Source organism: Fusarium venenatum (genome assembly GCF_020744135.1).
Source record: "Fusarium venenatum strain MPI-CAGE-CH-0201 chromosome Unknown EDB82scaffold_1, whole genome shotgun sequence".
In the NCBI taxonomy this organism is placed as follows: Eukaryota; Fungi; Ascomycota; class Sordariomycetes; order Hypocreales; family Nectriaceae; genus Fusarium; species Fusarium venenatum.
In genome coordinates this window covers 10,530,035-10,551,366 of record NW_027072129.1, presented here as the reverse complement: position 1 = coordinate 10,551,366, position 21,332 = coordinate 10,530,035, and the positions used below count along the sequence as shown (strand labels likewise).

Here is a 21,332-nt window from a genome sequence, read left to right as displayed (position 1 = left end):
CGCCACATGCTGTAGCCACACCATGCCACTTTCGTCGTCGAGCTATCGAACGTTTGAGAGACGATTTGCTGAAAGAGATATGGTGCTTCACATGTCTTTTGCTGGATTGTAAGTCGTGCTGCAATTGTCGCAACTCAATTATTCGGATATAGAAAATATCGCTGTCAAGGAACAATGCTGGCTCGTCGATCAGCTCTAGCCAAGCCAGGCTTTGTCTGTCGAACCTGTGCTCGTCAATATCAGTCTCAACTTCGGCGGGCTTCAACTTCTACGCAGGACAATACTTATGATGTTGTATGTGTTGGTGGCGGGCCAGCAGGCCTGAGTCTACTGACTGCTCTTCGTAAGTTCTTGAACTTCAATTAATTGGCGTCTTTAACACTACTAGGTGCCAATCCTATAACTGCCGGTCTTCGAGTTGCCCTCATTGAAGCTCAAGATCTCTCCAAGATCTCGTCGTTCTCACTCCCTTCGACCCAATTCTCCAACAGGTGCAGCTCTCTCACTCCTGCGTCGGCTCGGTATCTCAACAAGATCGGCGCATGGCGACATTTGCAACGTGATCGGGTCCAGGACTACCAGGAGATGCAAGTATGGGATGGAGTCACTGGTGCCCGAATCGAATTCGACTGGCCACCCAGCACGACTGGAGATAAAACAATCGCCTACATGACAGAGAATCTCAACTTGACATCTGGACTACTGAAAAGATTGCACGAACTTGGTGGAGTGGACATTTTCGATAAGACCAAGGTCGAGGGCATCGATCTAGGCAAGGAAACCGAAGACTTGGATCTGAGTGGATGGCCGGTTGTACAGCTCTCGAACGGCCAATCGCTGGCAGCACGTCTTCTTGTTGGTGCCGACGGAGCGAACAGTCCTGTGCGTACCTTTGCCGGCATCAACAGCCGCGGCTGGGACTACGGCAGACACGGCGTTGTCGCAACTCTGGAGCTTGAAGGCGAGGGTTGGGGTGGTCAGTTCAACAAGATTGCTTATCAGCGATTCTTGCCTACTGGACCTGTTGCGATGTTACCCATGCCTGGCAAATATGCTACTTTGGTCTGGTCTACCACCCCAGAGAAGGCTGCCCTCCTCAAAAGCCTTAGCCCCAAAGACTTCATTGCCATGGTCAATGCTGCTTTCCGACTGAGCCCTGTCGATATCGGCTTTATGCACACTCAGCAAGGCAGCCAGGAAGAAGAGTTATCATGGCGCCTACAACACACAAGCTTCAATGTAGAGGCTCTGCCGCAGACTGTCGTTGGTGTGCAGGAAGGCAGCATTGCATCTTTTCCCCTGAAGCTGCGACATGCCGACACATATACCGGTGAACGTATTGCACTTGTTGGCGATGCCGCTCATACTATTCATCCATTGGCAGGTCAAGGTTTGAACCAAGGTCAAGGAGATGCCCAGAGTCTGGTCAACACCATCGAGTTTGCTGTCTCTCACGGTCAGGATCTTGGTGCCCAACTATCTCTTGAGTCCTACAACAGCGAGCGATACGCAGCCAACCACATCATTCTCAATGTCTGTGATAAGCTTCACAAGCTCTACTCTGTCGAGAGTGGCCCCCTGGTGCCGCTGCGTTCAGTTGGCCTAAGAGCTGTCAATGCCCTTAGCCCCCTGAAGAATTTCTTTATGGAGCAGGCCTCTGGTACCGGAACCAAAATCTTGTAAAGTCTACACATGTATACTCTTATCTTGTAACATTAAATGTACATAATCACTCTGGGCGAAATCGGAGCCAAAAATGGAACTCAAGATGATTCATTGCTAAATTTCAACAAGTATCACCTCTGCATAGCTTGTCGCTCGAGCACACGACCTTGTGGGAGTATTTACCGTGGTCTCCCTATCAGCTATGATTACAAACAAAAGGAACCCATTCTAATCTTCTTTCTTTTCCACATTGCTTTACCTATCAACCTCACCTGTGTAATGTCAGCATGAATTAATAAATTTTCTGAAAGGAACAACTTACCGAACACCAGATCCATAGTACCAATGACCGCCACAGCATCAGCCAACAAGTGACCCTTGGAAACGTGATCAAATCCACCCAAGTGAGCGAAACCGGGAGCACGAATGTGGCATCGGTAAGGTCGCTCACTACCGTCAGAAACGACGTAAACACCCATCTCACCCTTAGGGGCCTCAATAGCGGAGTAGGTCTCGCCAGGGGGGACGGCGTAACCCTTGGTGTACAGAAGGAAGTGGTGGATAAGGGCCTCCATGTTCTCCTTCATGGCGGTTCGTGGGGGAGGAGAAACCTTGTAGTCCTCGACACGGACGGGACCAGCAGGCATCTTGTTGAGACACTGGTGAATAATGCGGAGAGATTGACGGAACTCCTCCATTCGGCAGAGGTATCGGTCGTAGCAGTCACCGTTGGTTCCAACGGGAACATCGAACTCGACCTGGTCGTAGGCATCGTAAGGCTGGTTCTTGCGGACGTCGAAAGGAACACCAGAACCTCGGAGCATGACACCAGTGAAGGAAAGGTTCAGAGCCTCAGAGGCAGGAACAACACCAACACCCCTCAATCGCTCAATCCAGATACGGTTGTCGGTCAACATCTCCTCGGTCTCGTCGATTCGGTCGCCAAACTGGGTAGCCCACTGGTAAATGTCGTCGAGAAGACCAACGGGGATATCCTGGTGAACACCACCGGGTCGGACGTAGGCGGCGTGGAGACGGGCGCCGGAAACACGCTCGTAGAATTCCTACGCTTGTCAGTCATCGCTATCTTCCAATTGACCATCGTCCACCTACCATAAGCTTCTCACGCTCCTCGAAACCCCACAGGAAAGGTGTCAAAGCACCAACATCCATAGCGTGTGAAAGAACGGACATCAGATGGTTGAGAATACGAGTGATCTCGCCGAACAGAGTTCGGATCCACTTGGCTCGCTCGGGAATCTCGACGTTGAGCAGCTTCTCGACGGCCAGAGAGAAGCACTGCTCGTTGGTCATCATGGAGACATAGTCGAGTCGGTCGAAGTAAGGCAGGGCCTGGAGATATGTCTTGTACTCGATCAACTTCTCGGTACCTCGGTGGAGCAGACCGACGTGAGGGTCGGCTCGAACGATCTCTTCACCACTGAGCTCGAGAATCAGACGCAACACACCGTGAGCGGCGGGATGCTGGGGACCAAAGTTAACAGTGTAGTGTCGAACCTTTCGGTCTGAAACTGAGTTCTCGCGCGACTTTCGGGTTCCGGGAGTTCGGGGCTTGGACAGGCCGTAGGCGTCCTGGGCGGTGGTGAAATCTTCGTCAACGGGCACAAGTCTGGTACCAACGGTCTCGACAGGAGCGGCGTTTCTTCGCAGGCAAGTCGTCGAAAAAGGGCGGGCGGCGAATGTTGCTGGCCGCATGCACAGGCTCTTGACGCCTCGGCTGGCGAGTCGGAGAGTAGCCATTGTATAGTGTGAGCAGAGAGGGAGCGGCCGTAAGTGCGACAGGATGTATAGAGTCTCCCAAGAGGGCCTCTGGCTCGAGGTCAATGGCAAGTTGATGGAGGGGAATTCGCCTTCGTGATAGTGGCCGTCATCTCCCGCGGTCCGGGGATCGTTGAAACCTGGGAGCTTTGTTCTTGGTGGTGGGTCGGACTATCATTGTTGCGATCAAGAGAGCCAATCATAGCTCGACCATTACTCGTTGATTTTTATACTATCAAGTGGCATCTCGTTACAATTGCATCACATAATTCGGCTATGAGTTGCTGGTGATAGTGGAATATCACCCGAATTCAAAAAGAAAGACCAGTCTCTTATGTAGCTTCATGAATTGTACATTCCTAGCACTTGTACGTTCTTTTGAATCCCAGCTTCGCAAATTTCGACTTTTAATAGCATTGAATACATTCATTCCATTCAAAAGTCCAAGTCGTCATCCATCTTGAAATTCGAGACTATAAAATCCGAAATTGCCACGAACTACAGTCATTTTCAGCTAATCAATGTAAATAAAACTCGTTGGCTTGATTGGATATGAAGAAACCATTTGTTCTTTCTAATACGACTATAAGCCAAGACCAACCCTCATACACCTGTATACACAAATCAGTATCATCCACGGGTATTGTCTATCGCATATAAATCAGAATAATCGCTTTTATCTTTAATAATATTAGAAACACATATACCTGGTAGAACTTCATATTCCATGACGTATCTATATCGTGGCTCATAAGCATGCTTTCGATGTCATGTCGAGCATGAACTGATAAGTGTGACCTTTCACTAGTCACAATATAGAGCATCTTCCAAAGCCATCAGGTTATTTGAAAAGTTGGCCGCTGGAGGTATAAGAGACAAAATTAGTGAGTCGGTTTTTGCTATTTGGCCCTACTCTTGGTTTGTTTACTTTTTTAGCCTAACTCAAAGACTTACGTTTCTGCTACTCAATAGGCCATCTCAATATTTCGTCATGAGAACCCATACATAATAGAGTCGCTGCTTGGCTATCAATATGGAAATGGTTGGACTCTATGGTTTGTCCAGCTTTATACGCATCGATTGATACTCAGTTCTCATGGAAGCGGACCCCCAGTAAGCAACAAGCCGTGAAACCGCTTATCGAGCCATGCCAGTTACGTCGAGGGACTTTTGTTTCAACAATCCTATACGAGGACTCCTCTTGCCTTTCGTGAGTCACGAATCGCATTGGTTCGCAACTGCCAAAAGTAAACTCAAGTCATACGTGGGCTTCGTGACTCCTTCCTTGACTCACCTCCTAGCCTCTGAAAGCATAAGAGACGACATTAGGTAGGTGCCGTTTAGATCAGATTTCTTAGGCTATTTATTTCTACATCACAAAGAGTAAGGCTAACTTTTCTGTTACCTACTAGACTCAGTACTGATACTCACAATCAACTCCGCGAAGAGCACATATTCAACTGAACTCATCATGGCTGAGCCTAACAAGTTAATCTCGCCTTCACCACCTAGCGAAGAGCCGGGTACTCTGCTTGTGGAAACCGAACGTCTTATCGTACGACGATACCATCTCTCAGATGCACATGTACTAGCGAGTGCGGCCAACAATAAAGCCATTGCTGCCAACTTACGCAACACATTCCCATCACCGTATACTCTCGAAAATGCTCAGAACTTTCTTGTCAACATGGCCTGCAAGCCTGACGGAACATCTTATCCGTACCACAACGGCATCTTTCTCAAACCCAACACAGCCGAAAACCCATCGACGGAGCCCCTCTTCATCGGCGCTATAGGCGCAATGCCCAAAAACGATATGTACTTCCGTACGTGGGAGATAGGCTACTGGCTGGCTGAGCCGGCTTGGGGCAAAGGCTATATGCCAGAGGCTGCAAAGGCATTCATACGGTGGTGCTTTCAGACGTGGCCCGACTTGAACAGAATTGAGGCAGTGGTCAAAAGCTCAAATGCTGCGGGTCTGACTACAGTCAAAAAGTTGGGTTTCACATATGAAGGCACAAGAAGAGGTGCAATTTTCAAGAACGGTGAGATCCTGGATGAAGTCCAGTTTGGATTTCTGAGAAGCGACTTGTAAAGATACGGATGCTATAGCAGAAAGTTGGCCTCCTAAGTCTTAGAGTACATATCGAGAAGGCTCGGGCTTCAGTTTAAAGATCAGAAAATACAAACTGAATGAAATAAAGCCGGGAGACACATGGTAATACACTAGTCTAGTAAAGCACAGTCCCGAGTTATTAAGTAAATTATATTTATTATGTTAACCATTACTGTATACTAGCTTAGATTGCAGCCAAACTCCCTGAAGCAAGACTGGACCGTGTAGTTGCCAATTCATGATACTACCGGTAGTCGGTTGGTCACCGCCACTTGGGTATCCAATCGCAGTCTTGATCGGTAAAGGTCAACTAGAGCCATAGCCTGGTATTCCGCGGGTAACAAGACCATCGTCCGCCATCCAGTCTGTGGGGAAGTCAAGTGGCGCAAAGCAAAGTATACTCGCGGTTCCACTGAAGTCTTGCATTAGCTTCTTGTGTTTCGTCTTTCCTGTGCCAATCCTCGCCGTGTTGGCTTCTACCAATCCGTTCCATGATGCCGATTTCTATATTTCTTCTTCTCCCTCACTGCCTGACTGCAGGAGCATTAAGGTATACACTTCGACCGTAGTGGTCATTGTTTTTTGCAAACGCCTCGACCACACTGTAGTGTAGGCCATGATGAACAAAGGGGAAGTAGGGGTAAAGACAATGCCTCGCCATCCCATCCCAATCCATTGGGAAAGAAAAAAAACGCCTTTAACGCAAAAGCCAAAAATGAACTTTTAATGAACCCCTCGCCATGCCTTAGATGCAACAAATAACAGCCCGCTTTATTGAGAAACAGTGCTTTTTTTTTAAACGAAAGGGAAACGCATGACCACAAGATCATGCTGGGTTGATAACAAAAGAAAAATGGCTGCAGCCGTGAATTGAATAGGATAAACCGAAAGGCACATCCGGAATATCAAAAGTTGATTAATTTCTCTGAGCGATATTGACACCTGGATTGACGAATGCTCTATGTGCGATGTCGCAGAACCGGCGAACCACGTTGGTCGTACCTCCTGTCACTTGTGACTCGTCGAAGATAAATTTGGATGCAACCGCAAGCCTATTCTTGGGGTCGCTCTCGTCAACGTGCTGAGGAGCGTTGTTGTACGCAGAATCGAAGTGGGGTGAAAGCTCTCGAACAACAGCAATAGAGTAGAGGACATCACGGTTCTCGCGACCATCGAGCAGGTAGCGCATCCTTGCAAGCATATCCTCCCTCACCTTAACAGCAGCAAGACCAGTAGGGTTGTCGCGCATCCGTACAAACTCAGCCAAGCTATACCAGAAGTCGAATTGACGGGTGCGAGAACTGTCAGGATGCTGCGCAGGTGAACAAAGAGGGTTGGAAGGCAGATAGTCCCCACATAGTAGTGCCTCGACAACTCGAACGCGGTTTTGTGCCTCCTTGGCATCGTTCTCAGCCGGCAGACCAGGGTTGACAACAGTTGTAGGTGCTTCGTAGGCAGATCGCGCAAGCTCCCATACGAGGCGTGTCTCAAGAATACCCGAGTAAGCCATTTGCGAATGATCGTTGACCTTGACAGCCTCCAGAGTTTTGAGAAAGCTTGCTAGCAGATCCACCAAGTAAGGGTTTCGAGGAAGTGACATCTTTCCATTTTCCGTAAAAAAGTACCATGTGGTTTCGAAGAAAGAACTGAGACCATGTGCGTACATCTCATGGTAGACCTTGATAATCTCGTTGAGCATCCCCTCAGGATGAGGACCGGTCTGGGGCGGCGGAACTTGGCCCAAGAGTTTGATAATCTCATCGATATTCATTTTGTTGGCTGTCAAAAACACGCGTAAGCAGATGTTCTCAATAGCAGCGCAGCAAACGACGAACAAGGGTAAAATCAATAATAAGGGGCGCCACCTCTTAGGTTTTGGTTGTCAGCAAGAGGCCTATGGTCAACCGCTCTTGAGCTTTCGGGATTGTGGAGGGCTGGGTCGATAGCGGCAGCCGAGTACTCGTATGTTGGCTCGGACTTGACAGGAGGAGAGGCCACGTTGGAGAAGCTGGAATCGTAGCTAAGCGAGGTGATAGATGGGTTGGGGCTTGCAGTTGTTGCGTGAGCTGTTGCATACGAGCTGGGGAGCATCGACGGCTGGCTACCGTATGAGTTGGCAGGTCGAGCGGTGAGAACAGGGTTGGACGCTATGGAGGAAGGAACGCTCGAAGGCACGGAGCTAGGAACTGTAGGAGGAGTCCTCTGGCTAGGTGCCGGTTGAATGTTAGAAGGCTGCCCGCCTGCTTGCTGTCGAAAGATTGGGTCGTAACCCAAACACTCGCGCTTTGACTTCTTGCAGTTATTGCAAGTTGGGTGTGTCTCGTCGCACTAAAAGAAGATGTTAGAGCTATGTTGGGCGGGGTACTTATATCTCCACTAGAAGAAATAGGCCAGAAATGGAGAGGGGGTTGTGCAGTGCAGCTGGCTGCGAGGTACAGTACGCGCGACCAATAGTAAGCTTAACTGAGCTCTCAGAACTCTGAGAAACTTCAAGCTTTAGGTCTGGTTCATTTGCTGTGGCGACAAGCAAATTTGTATGCATGTGGTTGCAGATACAGAGAGGCATTACGAGGGAAACCAGGAGCTGCGCAGCACTACGTGAACCTGAGTCTTGCTCGCTTCGCATGTAGCTTCTGCCAAACGAGAAATCTGCAGAAAGCCGCAAACATGATACGCCATGTCGATCTGGGCGACCTAATTCCGGCTCTCCAGCTCTGGCGCGTACTTGCAGTCCTTTTCTCCCCAAGCTTGTCCTCTCATAGCATCGCTTTCCATTGCGCACGTTGAAACCACAAGCCGCACGAGGGATGAAGAGTACGAAATCACGGCTTACCTTGATTCGGCGTTTTCTGCAAGTCAGACAACCTGTCTTTGTCCGACGTTTGATCTCCTACACTCTCGGTCAGCCCTGGTTCCCTTTGTCATGCCTGCCATTGGCTAAGACTGCATTCGAAGATGTCCTTCTGAACTTTTTACACACCTTCTTTGGCCCCCTGCCCATAAGACGGGGATCATGGGGAATAGCGTAACGAGCCATAGGATCAGAAAGTCCGTAACCTGGAGCCATGGGCATACCCTGATGCTGATAGTACTGTACACCGCCTGGCACTTGGGCCATAGGCATGTTCATTGGCATGCCCTGTGGACTCGACACAGGCGGTCCATGTGGGTTTTCAATCGTCCTCATGCTAGGCAGGGACATGTTGCTACCGATAGGCATAGGACCGGGTCGGTACGCCTCAGCCGGTTGACTCGTCACCGCAGGATAAGAGCCATATTGGGCAGTTGTTACACCGACCGATGGCGCATAATGTGTCGAAGACCCATGGTAGCTAACATGCTGGCCATGAGGCATTCCCGGATGTTGGTTAGACATTTCCGAATTAGACGCAGGTGTTGTCGAGGCAGCCTCGGGAGCTCTGCTGTCGCCGTTCTGTTGGGCGACCGCGGGCGGAGCGGTAGAGGCAGCTGGAGCTAGAGCTGGCGTAGAAGTCGGCGCAGAAGAGACAGCGGTAAGTTCGGGCTCTGCGGGAACGGGTGCGGAGGTGGAAACCGCAGCGGTCGTCGAGGTGGTCGGACGGTCCGCTGCTGTGAACGGTACCGAGGCAATCGAGGTGATGGGCGGGAGAGTCGTGTCGGAAGGAGCTGAAGCTGTGTTGGCGGATCTGGTGCTCGCGGCGTGAGTTGTGGGAGCGGTGACAGATGCGACAATGGGAGCTAGAGAAGGAGAGTTTGATGTCAGAACAGAAGAAGCTGGAGGATTATTGGGAGAGTCGCCGTGACTCTGCCCATGGTCGTCTTGAGCCATGTTGTTTTTTAATTAGAAATTTTTATGGAGCCTCAAAGCGAAGTCAGGAAGACTGAGAGTTGACCAGGGGGACGCGACCCTGGGTCGGTCACGGAGGGAAGACGAGGTGCTGGCGCTGGGCAAGGAAGATCAAATCCAAAGGAACCGGGGCGTAGCAGGGGGAGAGAAAAAGGCGTGCAAGAGGGGCAGACTCCGGGACCAGGGGCCGCGACACGATGCGACGACGATGGAACTGTCACTGAGAGTAAGGCAAAGTCGCGATGGTGGACTGGGCCAAGACCAGCGAGCGACAGGTGACGCGCTGGCGCTGGAGCTCAGAACTGGAGCTCTGAGCTGGAGGAGCAAGTATCGGAAAGGTGAGTCGATGAAGCCCAGTCCAGGGGTCCAAGAGGCGGGATCGGTAGGCGAGGCAGACTAGTAGAGGCAGAGCTGCAAGATCGGGAGCGAATAGCAAATAGAGTTGAGTCGTAATAACTGCACGGTGCTGTAGGATACGATCAATACACCCATACCATCGCAGCACAACGCAGAACGGGATAGACTAAACAGATAGAACAGCGCAGCACAGTACAGCACAATAAAATGGATCGCCCCCTGCCTGGTTGCCGCGTTGTAGTAGTGGTGGTGGGAGTGGTGACCGTGGTGGTGGTGTTGGTGTTGGCCGTCCAGGTCCCAGTAAATTGTAAGTTCTAGTGGAGACGGGCCGGCGGGGGCTTTTTGGCTTAAGTTTGCAGGCGGCTTGCTGCCCATTCAGTCTCCGCTGGTACGGGATGATCGATACTCGACAAACAAGCGCGACGCGAGCTTTGCCCAGTACAGACAGTACGGTACAGTAGAAACTCGTTACAAAACTTGGGCAACAGGCGGACGGTTCCGTAGACGAAATGGAGGCGAGGCAGGTAGCTCTAGAATAATGGGTAGAAGGGTTCTCACTCTGAAGAGGCCACTAGCAAGCATGCATTGGACCAGGATACCTTCTATATGAAGAACGTCTTTCGCTTAATGAAAAGTGATGTCCGTTTTGATGAGACTCGAGAAGTTAACAATAAAACTCAGCTCTATTTTTGAAAGCCATAAGATTGTGCTGCTAGAATAGAATCATGGCTGCCTCTCATAGAAGGCCCAAGTCCTCGAAATTCTTTTTAATCGGGTCCTGCCAAGTGGTGTTCAGATGAATCAATCATGGAACTAGCCGCACGGAACAACAGTAGCTCCCCGCCAGCTAGAGCCTCGTCTCGGGCCTAAAAGTATGTGCATTAGCGGCACATCAGATAGACGGCACCCATTGAAGCAGCATAACCGAAGAGGCTTCGAAAAGGTTTGTTTGAACAACATCTCATCTCATCTCATCTCGTTCCATGCATGCAGGTATGCATGGCACATGGGCAATGGCAGTTGGGGATCTTGTTTAGATCTTACATACATATGATCATCAGCCGTCAATGCGGCTGCAACATATTGACGAGAATATTTTTGCTTTTTTTCTCTCTCCTTGACTCGCTTGCTTGGGTCCACCAGTAATTGGCAATTCTGGAAGCTCTCTGGAAGCCAGAGAATCTCCTCTCTCCCTTACTTTGTGGATTGCAGGACCCTGCTAACGAGGCTTCACAATCAATCAATGAGCAGGGGGGCAATATAATAGCATGGATAATCATGGCGGAGCATAATATCACGGTACTCTGCTGAAGCCAAAGCTGGCGGTGTCAAGTTCGGTCTCATTATGCAAGTACAACAGATATATTGCGTGGAGTGTTCAACTGATTCATGTCTGCAACACCGCCATTTGCTTTTTATTCTGCACCGGATTGTTCTGGTACGTAAGACAAGACGATCATCAAAGGCGACTTGAATGCCTCATCTACACAAGCTTGTAAAAGTGACTGTTACAGTTCAGTTGACGAACAGTATTTGGTCTGGGCAACCCTGGCTAAAGCTTGAGACAAGGCGGCTAACTGTGCTTGATTGTGTGCCACTCATGGGCTCTCGGGTGCAAGGTTCTCGTCCCATAGTCTAGTAATATTATAGTCGACTCCAAATAATCAAGACACCCCTATTCTCTCACCTCCAGTGACTTTTGGTCCCTCGACAGCTAGTTAGTTCGCTAATAGTTTTCCTTACCAACCTTCCATGGTACCCAGAGATGAACTCCAGACTCAGATTAACGCTTTGGCTAGACCTGAATAGTAAGTACTCACTGTAGGTCATTCAAGGGCCCAAGTTAGTGTTTATCCATTTGTTCTCTCTTTTCTCGTTACCTACTAGTCAGTACCTGTTAGCCTATACACACATGGCGCCAGCAACTTCACTTCGAACTAGTGAAGATCTCTGTACAGACCGTTGATAACTTAGCACCATCAGGAGAGATGTGGTGAGTGATACGTATCCGTATCTTAGGTTCCTTTTGGAAGCGCTCCTCTGAGTTTCCATTGAACTTCCCCAAAACTGGACTGTCACATAGACACCCCCGCAAGCCACTGGCCCCACAGTATCCCCCCGTAGAGGACTCCTGGGCTCCTGTTGGCTTCGAATGCTTCTATGGAAGGCGCTAATGCCAGGTACCAGCCAGACGGTGCTCGCTCGCTCGAACCCTTCCACCAAAGGAAAGAACCCAACCCAAAGCCAACTACCGCACCTGCCTACACACTTTCACATGAGACATACGTTCTATAGTAGGAAAGTGCTACAGGCAGTAGATAGATATCCTTCCATTCATACACTCACATATTCGAACCTCGATAATATTCTGTCAAACGTTGATCTATCCGGTAATTCCACCGTTCCAAGCTACTCCTTACAGAGTAAGATTATGCGAGCATCATTGATTGACCATCGTCATATACTCCTCTATTTCTTGGGCTGTTCTTCCCCCAAAAGCAGGTATCCGCTACGGATAACCGCAAATCCTGCCGCCGCCCACTGATTCCCAATCTTAACAAATATATCCAATATCATCTCCCCCTCTTTCCAATTTCAGCAAATACGATACCCCTGTCTTCTGTATCACTTCAGTCAGTTCCATTTCCAAGGAGTCAATGCCTAACTGGGAAATGGACAGCCCAAAGGAGATAACAGCTAACATCAGCCATAGCACAGCAAGACAAATACATGTCTTGAGCCGCCAGTTTGCTTCGGCCATGTTTTAGCTTTCTGACCGTATCCGTACACGCTTCACGTGCATAGTACATAGAACCTATACCTATACAACCTACCCGTCACTACTGGAAACGAACTAACCGGCAAGATCCCGGTGGAAGCGAGACGAGCCTCTCCACAACTCCAAGACCCGTTCTGGTTCGTTGACTTCAACCCGCTCATACGGGTCCTCGGATGGTTCCCACTCTACCTACCGCCTTTTCAGACTTGGCTTGCTGTCTTGTACCGTACAGTACCTTCCAGTATAAGTGGGTAACGGCAATAGCAGTCACCTCCCTCCCCGTTTGTCAAAACCAAGATCCTGGCTGACAGAAGCGACGGGAAGCAAGCGAGCGAACGCCGCCAACTAGGGGATGCCAGGAGGCAAGATTTTGAGCCAACCGGCTCTCTCTGTGCATCTCACTATCTCGCCTTGCTGAGTCTCTCTCGCCTACCATTAGTTCCCGGATCTCTGGGACGCCCACCGACCTTTGCCGTACCATTGCTACTTCACTGGCTAAGTCCCTTCCTGGCTCCTTTCCTCCGTGCGTGCAGACAATCTGCAGTACAGTACAGAGTACAGAGTATCCACGTTGCGGTTTTCCTCCCCACTAGCTGTCAATGGCGGTCGGCTTTTAGGTCACTAGTACTCGACCACGTTCCAATAAGGCGTCTCCTTCTGCCTTACTCGAGAGGTGGAAACAAGTAGTACTTGACACTTGAGGCTAAAAGGGGGACGATACAAAATGGTACATGGTATGATACATACGTTGAGCCGGAAAAAAGCCCCGAGCACAAGATCATCCGCCAGATACCTTGCGCCAACGCTGAGTTTCCGACACCGTTTCGAACTTATGCAGTACGACTGAACCCCAGTGTTGATCACCAGGAGCTTACCTGCCCGCTGTTTCTGGTTGACAGGAACATCTCGTTATCTGCAGCCGTTGAGCAATGGCTTTACCTCAGGCCAGTTTATCCCCGATGCTTTCCCTGTAGCGCCGTCCGCCCCCAGTAATAGCCAAGGACTCGTGTGACACCGCTCAATCTCCATCTCATATGTCCATGCCAAGCAGCGCCGTCCACTTTGCTCACATCGCTTTTGGCAAGCGTTGGCACTTCTGACGTCGCCCCACGAGCGGGTGTGCTCGTCCGGTTTACCCACATGGTCCGCCATTAACTCGGTCGGCCGGCTCTCAAGCGCCGATATGGCTGACCCCCCGAACAACTGCCAGACATCGTGCCATAGCACCGGCTGGTCTACCTCCGCAAGGGTCTCTCCGACGCGGCGCATTTCACCGGGCTTCCGCAAGCCATGGAAAGAAACCAGGGGTGAGCAAAAGCGATCTCCCCAGATACGTGTGATGGACGGCGGTTCACCGTTGAAATGATGGTTATATGCCTCCTCGATGTAGATCCCCAGCTTCTGTAGTGTTGTTGCCACCAGGCGGTCTCCCCACGTCTCAGTCATGGATTCGGCATATGCTTCCTGCACGATGCCTGGATGTTGAAACAACTGTCGCATCGCTTCTCCGGATATCAGAATGCCAGATCCTCCATGTCCAAAGCGCGCCTTGTAATCGCCCACCGCGTTGCCAATATACTGGGGTTTTCGGTAGTCAATATGGCCCATGAGGAGCTCCAGAGACGGCCGAATCAAGAAGGTATCATCATCTAAGATGATGTACCACTTCTTGTTGGGCAACTCATTATATATCATCTCCATACCCATGATGAACTATATCTGTCAGCAAATCGGAAAGGCTAGTCGTCTGAAGACACATACCTTGAGCGCATCAAGTTCCCATCCATAGGTTTGGCCAATTTTCAGGGCCTCTACTTCATCTCCGGCCTGGAGCCTGGCTTGGAGACTCATGTACTTGACAAGCCTGGGGTAATCATCAATTTTACCCCTGATCTTGGTCTCCATGACCCTCTTGATAGCATCGTGTACCGTGGCACCAATCAGGCTCGCATCTGTCTGGTTCACAGTTGTCCAATCTCCAACGACGAGAAAACTCTCGCCTTCCTTTCCTAGGTAACCTCCTGTCGCCTTGAAGGCAGCAAGCTGCTCGGCTACCCTGTGACGCGTTCCATAACCGGTTTTAATGAGATATCCCACGTCGTTTTTAAGGTCCACGGTGAAACGTGGTGTCTTGTATAGCCAAGCATCTTTGTTTGATGCTGCGCCGCGGAGGAAATTGAAGAAACGCGAAACATTGAAGACGAGCGCTAGGCGAATAGCTGAATCGTGAGGGAGGATAGTGTAAATTATAAACACAGATATGAGAAGAAGAATAAGAATAGGTCGTAGACGACGTTTTGTACGTCGAGAGATGAAAACCATTATGAAAGAGTGGTTGCTATATATGAGCGATGAGAAAAGGTGTTCTCGGTTATAAATTTTGTCTGTATTTTTCACTGTAAGATCTCGCCAAGAATTCCTTGGGGCTTTTTCAAGTCGTCAATTTCTAAGCGCAACATCCTCGGATGTCGAATCTCATGAGATGTAATGCGCCATGTACTTGAGGTACGGTAATCGGCTAAGCTTGTTACTCCTTTGAGGGTCAAGTGAAGGATTTGCTCCCTTGTCGCAAGATCTGCGAGCTCTATGTCGAATTGGAGAACAAATTGAAAAGCTAGAAAAATACAAGTTTAAATATAAGGAAATGTGAAGAAATATGAAAGAATATCAGTGTAACACGAAACGATAGTTCCTATCAACGAGGTTGGGGTGGTCGTCATCTCCAAAGCTGTTAACTCTTAGCTGTTCCCATATCCTGCTGAGTCATTCTGTGGGGCGTAATTAGCTGCGAGACGGAATGCAATCTTGTTCCAGCTATTATTCGCTGCGCCGTATAAGCTATGAATACCTATGTATAGGTCTTGTTTGGTTGGAATAGATATTTGCTACTTTCTAAAAGGTGAAGTAACTCAAATAAGTATGTATTGTCAGTTATGGATTCTCGTTGGGACTTACACATTGCTGAATTATGTTTTGCGATACAGGTCACATATATAAGCCATACGGTAACAAGTCCAGACGAAACTGTTTTCATGAATGCTTTGAATAAAATGCGTATTTTGTTTCTTCGCTTCTCCTTGCATGATGTTATATCGTATGCCAATCGCTGCTTTCCGTATTTACATAATTCTATTCCCCTCTCAGCTACCTAAGCTCCGGATATTCTTCAACGGCTGTATGAAAACGATGGAATCTAACAGCATTGAAACCTAAACATCTGTTTCCCTCAAAACGCCAACCCTATGCAAAAGGACGGGTGAGACTAGAATGAAAACTTCCCCACCAAGAACGTACAACCTTGGCGTATCTCGCAGAGCGCGATGTGTCGCCCTCCTAAGCGTCTTCCTTGTCGAGCTCGTAAAATAGTAGATAGACTTCTCTCTGCATGCCCAAGACTTCGCTCGTCTTGGCCTCCTTGACTTTTTCGTCGTTGACACGCCACCATTTGTCTGATGTTGCCTTGCGCTTTTTTGATCGCTTCGAGACATTGGATGGCACGAGCTTGGGCGTGGTTGAGCTGCTGTTGGTCTGCTTGGGAGATGTGAGCTTGGAGATGGCAGATTTAGTAGAAGCTGCCACGGAACGGAGGCTGCTGGTTTCGGGATCCTTTGGTTTGCCGATTGCTGGTAGGCTCGCCGAACCGCGTAGATCTGCCGGGACACTCCTAGGTGGGGGAGGCAATGAATCTAGAGAAGGTGTTGAAGAATTACCAGACGAGCCTGACAGGAGATCGGGAGTGGAAATGGCCGGGCTGTGTGTTGGTCCGCCGCCGAGCACCGGTGTTCCCATAGGTGTTGGCGTCTTGCTGAATGCTTCTGAAGGCTGGAAGGTATTCGGGTTGGAGAAGGGCGCGGGAACGTTCTGTCGTCGGAATGCTTCGTAGTGGCCACTGTTGTGTCCACCGCGGTGGGTTACTAGGCCGAGCAACTTGTATTTCTTTTGGTCCATCAAGCCGCCAAGAGGCAGTTGCTCAGGAAAGACTACCTTGGCAGAGTTCTTCTGTGTCATTTGTCCCACGTCATAAATGGAACGAGACAAGTGAATAGCTAAGATCTTTGGGAATATGGACATCCGAGTCGTCTTTGCGATCTTGCGCTTGGGTGCATAGCGGCTGTCTCCGAGGTCGAGATCTTCCGGCGGGTTCTCGGGATCTGTATCTATCGTATGTTGGAGTCTGTCGATGTTCTCCTGAGCTTGTGCCTTGAAGCTTTCCGAAGTCGACTTGGCCATTTCAGCTTCTAGGTCTGCCTTTGTTTGTAGCAATCGACACATTTCGCACTTGAAGTCATCGATGGTCTCGGATTTAAAGATGCCGTCGAAACATGCATTCAGCGTCGTGCCCGATACTTGAGGGACAGCCAGCGTGATAGTGCAGAATGTTTCCTCTCGGGGCTTAGTCTTATAATTGCATGTCAAGCACTTGAGATGCGACTCGTATTTTCCCTCCATTGGAAAGCCTTCCTCAATCTCCAAGGGCAGTTGGCCGTCGACCTGTGATATCTCGGTTTCCTCGGATGGCTCGATGGCAGAGTTGCTGTCGCCATTTGTAGTAGGCTGTTGTTCTTGCGAAGATTCATCGCTGCCATTGCCATTGGCTTGATCTTCAGCTGTCTTGTCGATATTGGTAGCGCTATTGGTAGGGAATAAGCCACGTCTTCGCACGTGTAATCTTGCTCGTTGACCGCAATGGTACTCGTCCTTGAGTCGCTCGGCAACGATTTGAAGAAATTCCTGCGCGTCCTGCTGTTGGCGGCTGATCCTCTGCTTAAAGGCCGCCTCCAAGACTTTAACGAACGGGAACGGCGATATGGACTTCTTATAGATGGGGCGTTCATTAAGCGCGTCCAACATTTCTTTTAGTCCTTGTGTGACAAGTCCCTCTTGTAAACCTTGAAGCTTCCATTGCGGAATCTCCTTACCTTCCGGTTGGACAAGACGGGCGTATACGGCAGGGTCTTCGATATGGCGACGATGTGTCTCGCGAATCAGATACACCCGCAGCTCTCCCAGACCAGCAAGAGCTTGCAGAACCGAGTTGATAAAACAGTCATTGGCTTGGTTTCTTAAGCCGACAATCGTCTTTTTCTTGGAACTAGTAGCATCGTGGTCGATAGAAAAATTCGGCGCGAACACATAGATCAGCGCAGCGGCAGCGAGAGAGGCGCCGGCGGCGTATGAAACAACTGAAGTATTTTTATCGTGCATCTTTCAACAAGGTGGTCTAGTGGCCGGTTCGGAGGACTCGGGATCGATGGAGAACAAGAAGAACTGTGAGGGACAAGCTCGTGTCGGACAGGTCAAACGGTCACTGCAGGACGGTGGTTTCGGAGCATGTCTTGAGTATCGAGTTTGATATGCGACCGAGACTTTTTTTTTACTTGTCGATAGAGACCTAACTCCGAATTGTATTGTTTAAGTTCGCGGAGCAATTCGACATGGCAAGATGGGTTAAGAGTTCAAAAGGGCGCAAGAGGAACGAGTATGTAACAGAAATCGACAAATGGTCAAGTCTAGCCTGTAGTGGTCCGTCCCCGGTGAGATAGATTATGGAGAAACAATCCACCCATGGAGCGTTTTTTTGGCAAAACCAAAACGTAACAGCCGGGGGTAAAACGAAAAACACGGGGATTCGACCATGAGATGACGGGTTTTCTGGAAGAAAGCGAAGCCGGAGCATCCCCACTCTTGCTAAAATTCCACCCCATTTTGGCAGGTGAACAAAGGAGGAAGCTCCGTTTATTGGCGTCCGCATGCCGTTTCCCCCGCTATACAGGGGGGTATCGGACGTAGCTTCGGGGGCATTTTGGCTTTTGGACCCCCAAATCTGACCACCGATTGAGATCAAAACTACCCGGGAGCTGCACATTGGATGGTTATTTGAGATTTATTTCCGCTGCATCCGCTCAAGATGGTAGTGCTTATTGAACTAGCTAGGCTTTGATTATGTCGAGGGATTTAAATGTGATCAGCCTTGCAATATTTAATTGTTGATGAGTCTGGATAAATCCATAAAGCCGCTATCCTCAAATCCCACTTCACAAGACCTCATCCAAGCTGCTTCCTAAGGCTTAGGGTATAAAAATAAGTAGTTCAAGAACTATAGTCTAAGGAGCATAAAGGAACCTACTGGTTTCGTCTCTCATGCTTCCACAGCTACATTAAGAATCGTTTTCTGCAGGCCCATTAACCACTTTTCCTTTCCAATCCCATAAGCTCCCTTCCAGAGCACCGCGCTTTACCCACGTTGTCACAAGCTCCCGAGGTGTTTCATCACCATAGAACGATGTCGGCACATCATACAACTCAACCGTCATCCTTCCTTTGGGGTCGTACTCATTCCAACGCGACGTCTTGACATCTCTCCATACAAAAGCCGCATCCAAAAGCGTAATCTTTATATCACGGTCAAGTCGCACATCGTCTCGAGGTAGTTTGTGGAAATACTCCTCTTTGATATTGATCGTTTCCACTCCCAGCGACCGCGCAAGGATAACCTGCTCGAGATTGTGATGCGATGCAATGTACCACCATAACCAGTGGTTGTCAACTGGCGCTCCAAATATCGTAAGACGCTTGAGATTCGGCCATAAGCCCCAGACTTCGGTAGGGGAGTCCTGAATACCCAGTACCGGGTAATCGCCGAGACAAACAAACTCTTCCAATTTATCCAGGCGCTCGAAGCCTTGACGTAAAGTCCTCCTTACATCCAAGTGATCGTCAAGCAGTTCTAGGCTCTCAAATGGCATATTGACAACCAATCTTCGCAAAGTCCTGCATACTTGGTAGAAGAACTCTCGCACCCACAGTGCCGTAGGCAGATCATTGAGCGTATCTCCGACGAACGGAGACAAATAGAGTGATGTGATGCTCCTTAGACAAAAACGAGTTCGAATACTTGGTACGAGTTCAGGAATGCAGAGTAGTAGCTGTGCTATTTTTTTATTTGAATCGATATAGAGACATCGCTCTCGTAGCAACTCAATAGCCCGCAAAGAGATTTCGCGTGAGACTCGCGTCAAAGAGAGTAACGTCTTGGTGGAAATATGTGATGGTGGGAGGATTGCGCGATTCGAGGGCAAAACAGCCTCGACGATTTGGTAGAGTACTTCGCCAGGTAGAATACGCTGCATAGTGGGTAGCAGGAAAGTTGGCTTCCTAAGTGTTAGCATATAAGATAAATAGTCTAAAACTATAGTCTAAGGAGCATAAGCTGACCTACTAATTTCGTCTTTTATACTTCCAGCGGTCAATTCTCCGGATACCCTGAACTTGCCTTATCATGACTAGATAAGCTCAGGCCAAAAGAGCTGACGTCAGTGATACATAACTTTACTTATACGTCGAACATGGTTGGGAAACCACGAACACGTCTCATATAACATGAACAGATCAATCAGAACAAGCCAATCATCTGCGCATTGTCTTTTCAACAATTGAGATAAGATGAACAAGACAGAAATTCTGGAACAAACCCTGAAGAACACCACCATATAACCACTAACATCACAAGTCGTAAGAAGATTGAACAGCAATTGACGACATATAAAACATTCAAATCACTCTATTGAGAGAATTGGAAATTTCCCAACCCAAACATACACGACCTTGCAAAACTTATCCAAACGAAGAGTTTTACAACGACCAACTATCTTTCCAGAAAATTCGCAAACATCGTCACCATGAGTTCTTCAGCCACCACCCCGGAGCCTAATCGGCTGTTTGCTCTCCCATCTGAGATTCTTTTCCAAATTTTGAAAGAGACCACCCAGAAAGAGCAATACTGGGTAAACATTCTTACCAGACGTGAATCTCCCTGCGGGAAAAAGGGTAGGTGTAATACATTGGTCTACACAAAAGGTGCAAGTGCTCAAGGTCCCAGGAGCTATCCCTTCTATCACGAGTGTATATTCAAGCGCCCTGTCGCTGATGGCAATATTGATATTAAGGACACTGTCGACAAGATCTGGGAGCAGGATCTCCAAGCAAATCGCCTCAGGAACCAGATTAATGTCTATGAGCGTTCTCTCGACTCTGATCTCGTGGATAACGTGAGATCCCTCTGTCTTCGTATCGCAAACGAGGACATCCCGTTTGACGAGTTGGATCTCATGTGCCAACGCGTCCCCGTACTTTGCAAATCCCTCACGGCAGTGCTTTCAACTCCCGATCCCATCTATGGCGATCCAGACGAAGAACAGAGTCCTGGCGAGAAGCAACCGTTTCCGTCCGATGATGTGGTCGAGTGTCAGCGCCTCAAACATGTTATGATTCGTTCTTCTTCGTGGGAATCTCGTTTTGACTTGACCCAATGGGTTTTTTGGGACGCGACGAATCCTTTCCCACGCCAGATGCCGATCTCCAGGAATCAGATGTACTTCCGCATGATGATAGATGAGCGAAAGATTGACGATGATATTACTCTCCTCAATCAAGATTGGTCCCTTTTGACCGGTCTCGAGAGTCTCTGTTTTGACCTCAGCACAGAAACTTGGCACAGATCGCTCAAGAAACTCAGGTGTCTGCTCCTCAACATGGGCAAGTACCTGAAGCTCAAGACACTTGTTGTTTTCGATTTCCACAAAGGTACCTTTGAGCAACCCAACATGATCGCTTTGCTCATGAATTGTCTACAGCCAGGCGGTGAGCTTCATCTCGTTCTTGCGATCCCCACGGCTGATCTCTATCGCTAAAGCTTCATCCACGAGAAGCCAAATGATGGCATCTTTACCGACGAAGACGAGTCAGCCACAGAGTGGCAATCGAATTGCCACGGATGACATGAAAGTTAGATTCCTTTCCTTTCTTTCTAG

The 21,332-nt window shown here is 49.1% G+C and overlaps 8 protein-coding genes across 8 annotated transcripts; 3 read left to right on the top strand and 5 right to left on the bottom strand.

Annotated features, from left to right (window-relative positions):
* The first annotated feature begins 40 nt into the window (after positions 1 to 40).
* EDB82DRAFT_565534 (uncharacterized protein) lies at positions 41 to 1,774 on the top strand. Its single transcript, XM_025733743.2, has 2 exons — positions 41 to 343; positions 389 to 1,774. Exons 1-2 carry the CDS (start codon positions 175 to 177, stop codon positions 1,681 to 1,683), a joined length of 1,464 nt encoding a protein of 487 aa, XP_025587741.1. The 5' UTR covers positions 41 to 174; the 3' UTR covers positions 1,684 to 1,774.
* EDB82DRAFT_493025 (NADH-ubiquinone oxidoreductase 49 kDa subunit mitochondrial precursor) lies at positions 1,775 to 3,556 on the bottom strand. The gene is made up of 3 exons (XM_025733754.2): positions 2,779 to 3,556; positions 1,988 to 2,729; positions 1,775 to 1,937 (listed from the first exon to the last, which is right to left on the bottom strand). The coding sequence occupies exons 1-3, from the start codon at positions 3,424 to 3,426 to the stop codon at positions 1,921 to 1,923; spliced, it is 1,407 nt and encodes a 468-aa protein (XP_025587742.1). The 5' UTR covers positions 3,427 to 3,556; the 3' UTR covers positions 1,775 to 1,920.
* A 1,277-nt stretch (positions 3,557 to 4,833) lies between these two features.
* Positions 4,834 to 5,696, top strand: EDB82DRAFT_493021 (acyl-CoA N-acyltransferase). The gene has a single exon (XM_025733765.2). It carries the CDS (start codon positions 4,916 to 4,918, stop codon positions 5,537 to 5,539), a length of 624 nt encoding a protein of 207 aa, XP_025587743.1. The 5' UTR covers positions 4,834 to 4,915; the 3' UTR covers positions 5,540 to 5,696.
* Positions 5,697 to 6,476: 780 nt separating this feature from the next.
* EDB82DRAFT_472900 (uncharacterized protein) lies at positions 6,477 to 9,368 on the bottom strand (the record flags this gene model as incomplete). The annotated part of the gene is made up of 4 exons (XM_065607984.1): positions 6,477 to 7,339; positions 7,426 to 7,888; positions 8,286 to 8,393; positions 8,541 to 9,368. 4 exons carry the CDS (start codon positions 9,366 to 9,368, stop codon positions 6,477 to 6,479), a joined length of 2,262 nt encoding a protein of 753 aa, XP_065465968.1.
* Positions 9,369 to 13,217: 3,849 nt separating this feature from the next.
* EDB82DRAFT_111728 (uncharacterized protein) lies at positions 13,218 to 15,217 on the bottom strand. The gene is made up of 2 exons (XM_025733798.2): positions 14,284 to 15,217; positions 13,218 to 14,235 (listed from the first exon to the last, which is right to left on the bottom strand). Exons 1-2 carry the CDS (start codon positions 14,842 to 14,844, stop codon positions 13,432 to 13,434), a joined length of 1,365 nt encoding a protein of 454 aa, XP_025587746.1. The 5' UTR covers positions 14,845 to 15,217; the 3' UTR covers positions 13,218 to 13,431.
* A 317-nt stretch (positions 15,218 to 15,534) lies between these two features.
* Positions 15,535 to 18,152, bottom strand: EDB82DRAFT_493014 (uncharacterized protein). The gene has a single exon (XM_025733821.2). The coding sequence runs from the start codon at positions 17,725 to 17,727 to the stop codon at positions 15,856 to 15,858; it is 1,872 nt and encodes a 623-aa protein (XP_025587748.1). The 5' UTR covers positions 17,728 to 18,152; the 3' UTR covers positions 15,535 to 15,855.
* A 403-nt stretch (positions 18,153 to 18,555) lies between these two features.
* Positions 18,556 to 19,786, bottom strand: EDB82DRAFT_493013 (uncharacterized protein). The gene has a single exon (XM_025733832.2). It carries the CDS (start codon positions 19,689 to 19,691, stop codon positions 18,681 to 18,683), a length of 1,011 nt encoding a protein of 336 aa, XP_025587749.2. The 5' UTR covers positions 19,692 to 19,786; the 3' UTR covers positions 18,556 to 18,680.
* A 415-nt stretch (positions 19,787 to 20,201) lies between these two features.
* On the top strand, positions 20,202 to 21,212 carry EDB82DRAFT_534374 (uncharacterized protein; the record flags this gene model as incomplete). Its single annotated transcript, XM_025733843.1, has 1 exon — positions 20,202 to 21,212. One exon carries the CDS (start codon positions 20,202 to 20,204, stop codon positions 21,210 to 21,212), a length of 1,011 nt encoding a protein of 336 aa, XP_025587750.1.
* Positions 21,213 to 21,332: the final 120 nt, after the last annotated feature.

What these genes read in the sequence shown, in the direction of transcription:
- EDB82DRAFT_565534 (XM_025733743.2), top strand. Translation starts at nt 175, where the DNA reads ATGCTGGCTCGTCGATCAGCTCTAGCCAAGCCAGGCTTTGTCTGTCGA. An exon ending in GAGTCTACTGACTGCTCTTC is followed by an intron (nt 344 to 388) that starts GTAAGTTCTTGA and finishes TAACACTACTAG; the next exon opens with GTGCCAATCCTATAACTGCC.
- EDB82DRAFT_493025 (XM_025733754.2), bottom strand. Translation starts at nt 3,426, where the DNA reads ATGGCTACTCTCCGACTCGCCAGCCGAGGCGTCAAGAGCCTGTGCATG. An exon ending in AGGAGCGTGAGAAGCTTATG is followed by an intron (nt 2,730 to 2,778) that starts GTAGGTGGACGA and finishes TGACAAGCGTAG; the next exon opens with GAATTCTACGAGCGTGTTTC.
- EDB82DRAFT_493021 (XM_025733765.2), top strand. Translation starts at nt 4,916, where the DNA reads ATGGCTGAGCCTAACAAGTTAATCTCGCCTTCACCACCTAGCGAAGAG.
- EDB82DRAFT_111728 (XM_025733798.2), bottom strand. Translation starts at nt 14,844, where the DNA reads ATGGTTTTCATCTCTCGACGTACAAAACGTCGTCTACGACCTATTCTT. An exon ending in GGGAACTTGATGCGCTCAAG is followed by an intron (nt 14,236 to 14,283) that starts GTATGTGTCTTC and finishes TGACAGATATAG; the next exon opens with TTCATCATGGGTATGGAGAT.
- EDB82DRAFT_493014 (XM_025733821.2), bottom strand. Translation starts at nt 17,727, where the DNA reads ATGCACGATAAAAATACTTCAGTTGTTTCATACGCCGCCGGCGCCTCT.
- EDB82DRAFT_493013 (XM_025733832.2), bottom strand. Translation starts at nt 19,691, where the DNA reads ATGCTAACACTTAGGAAGCCAACTTTCCTGCTACCCACTATGCAGCGT.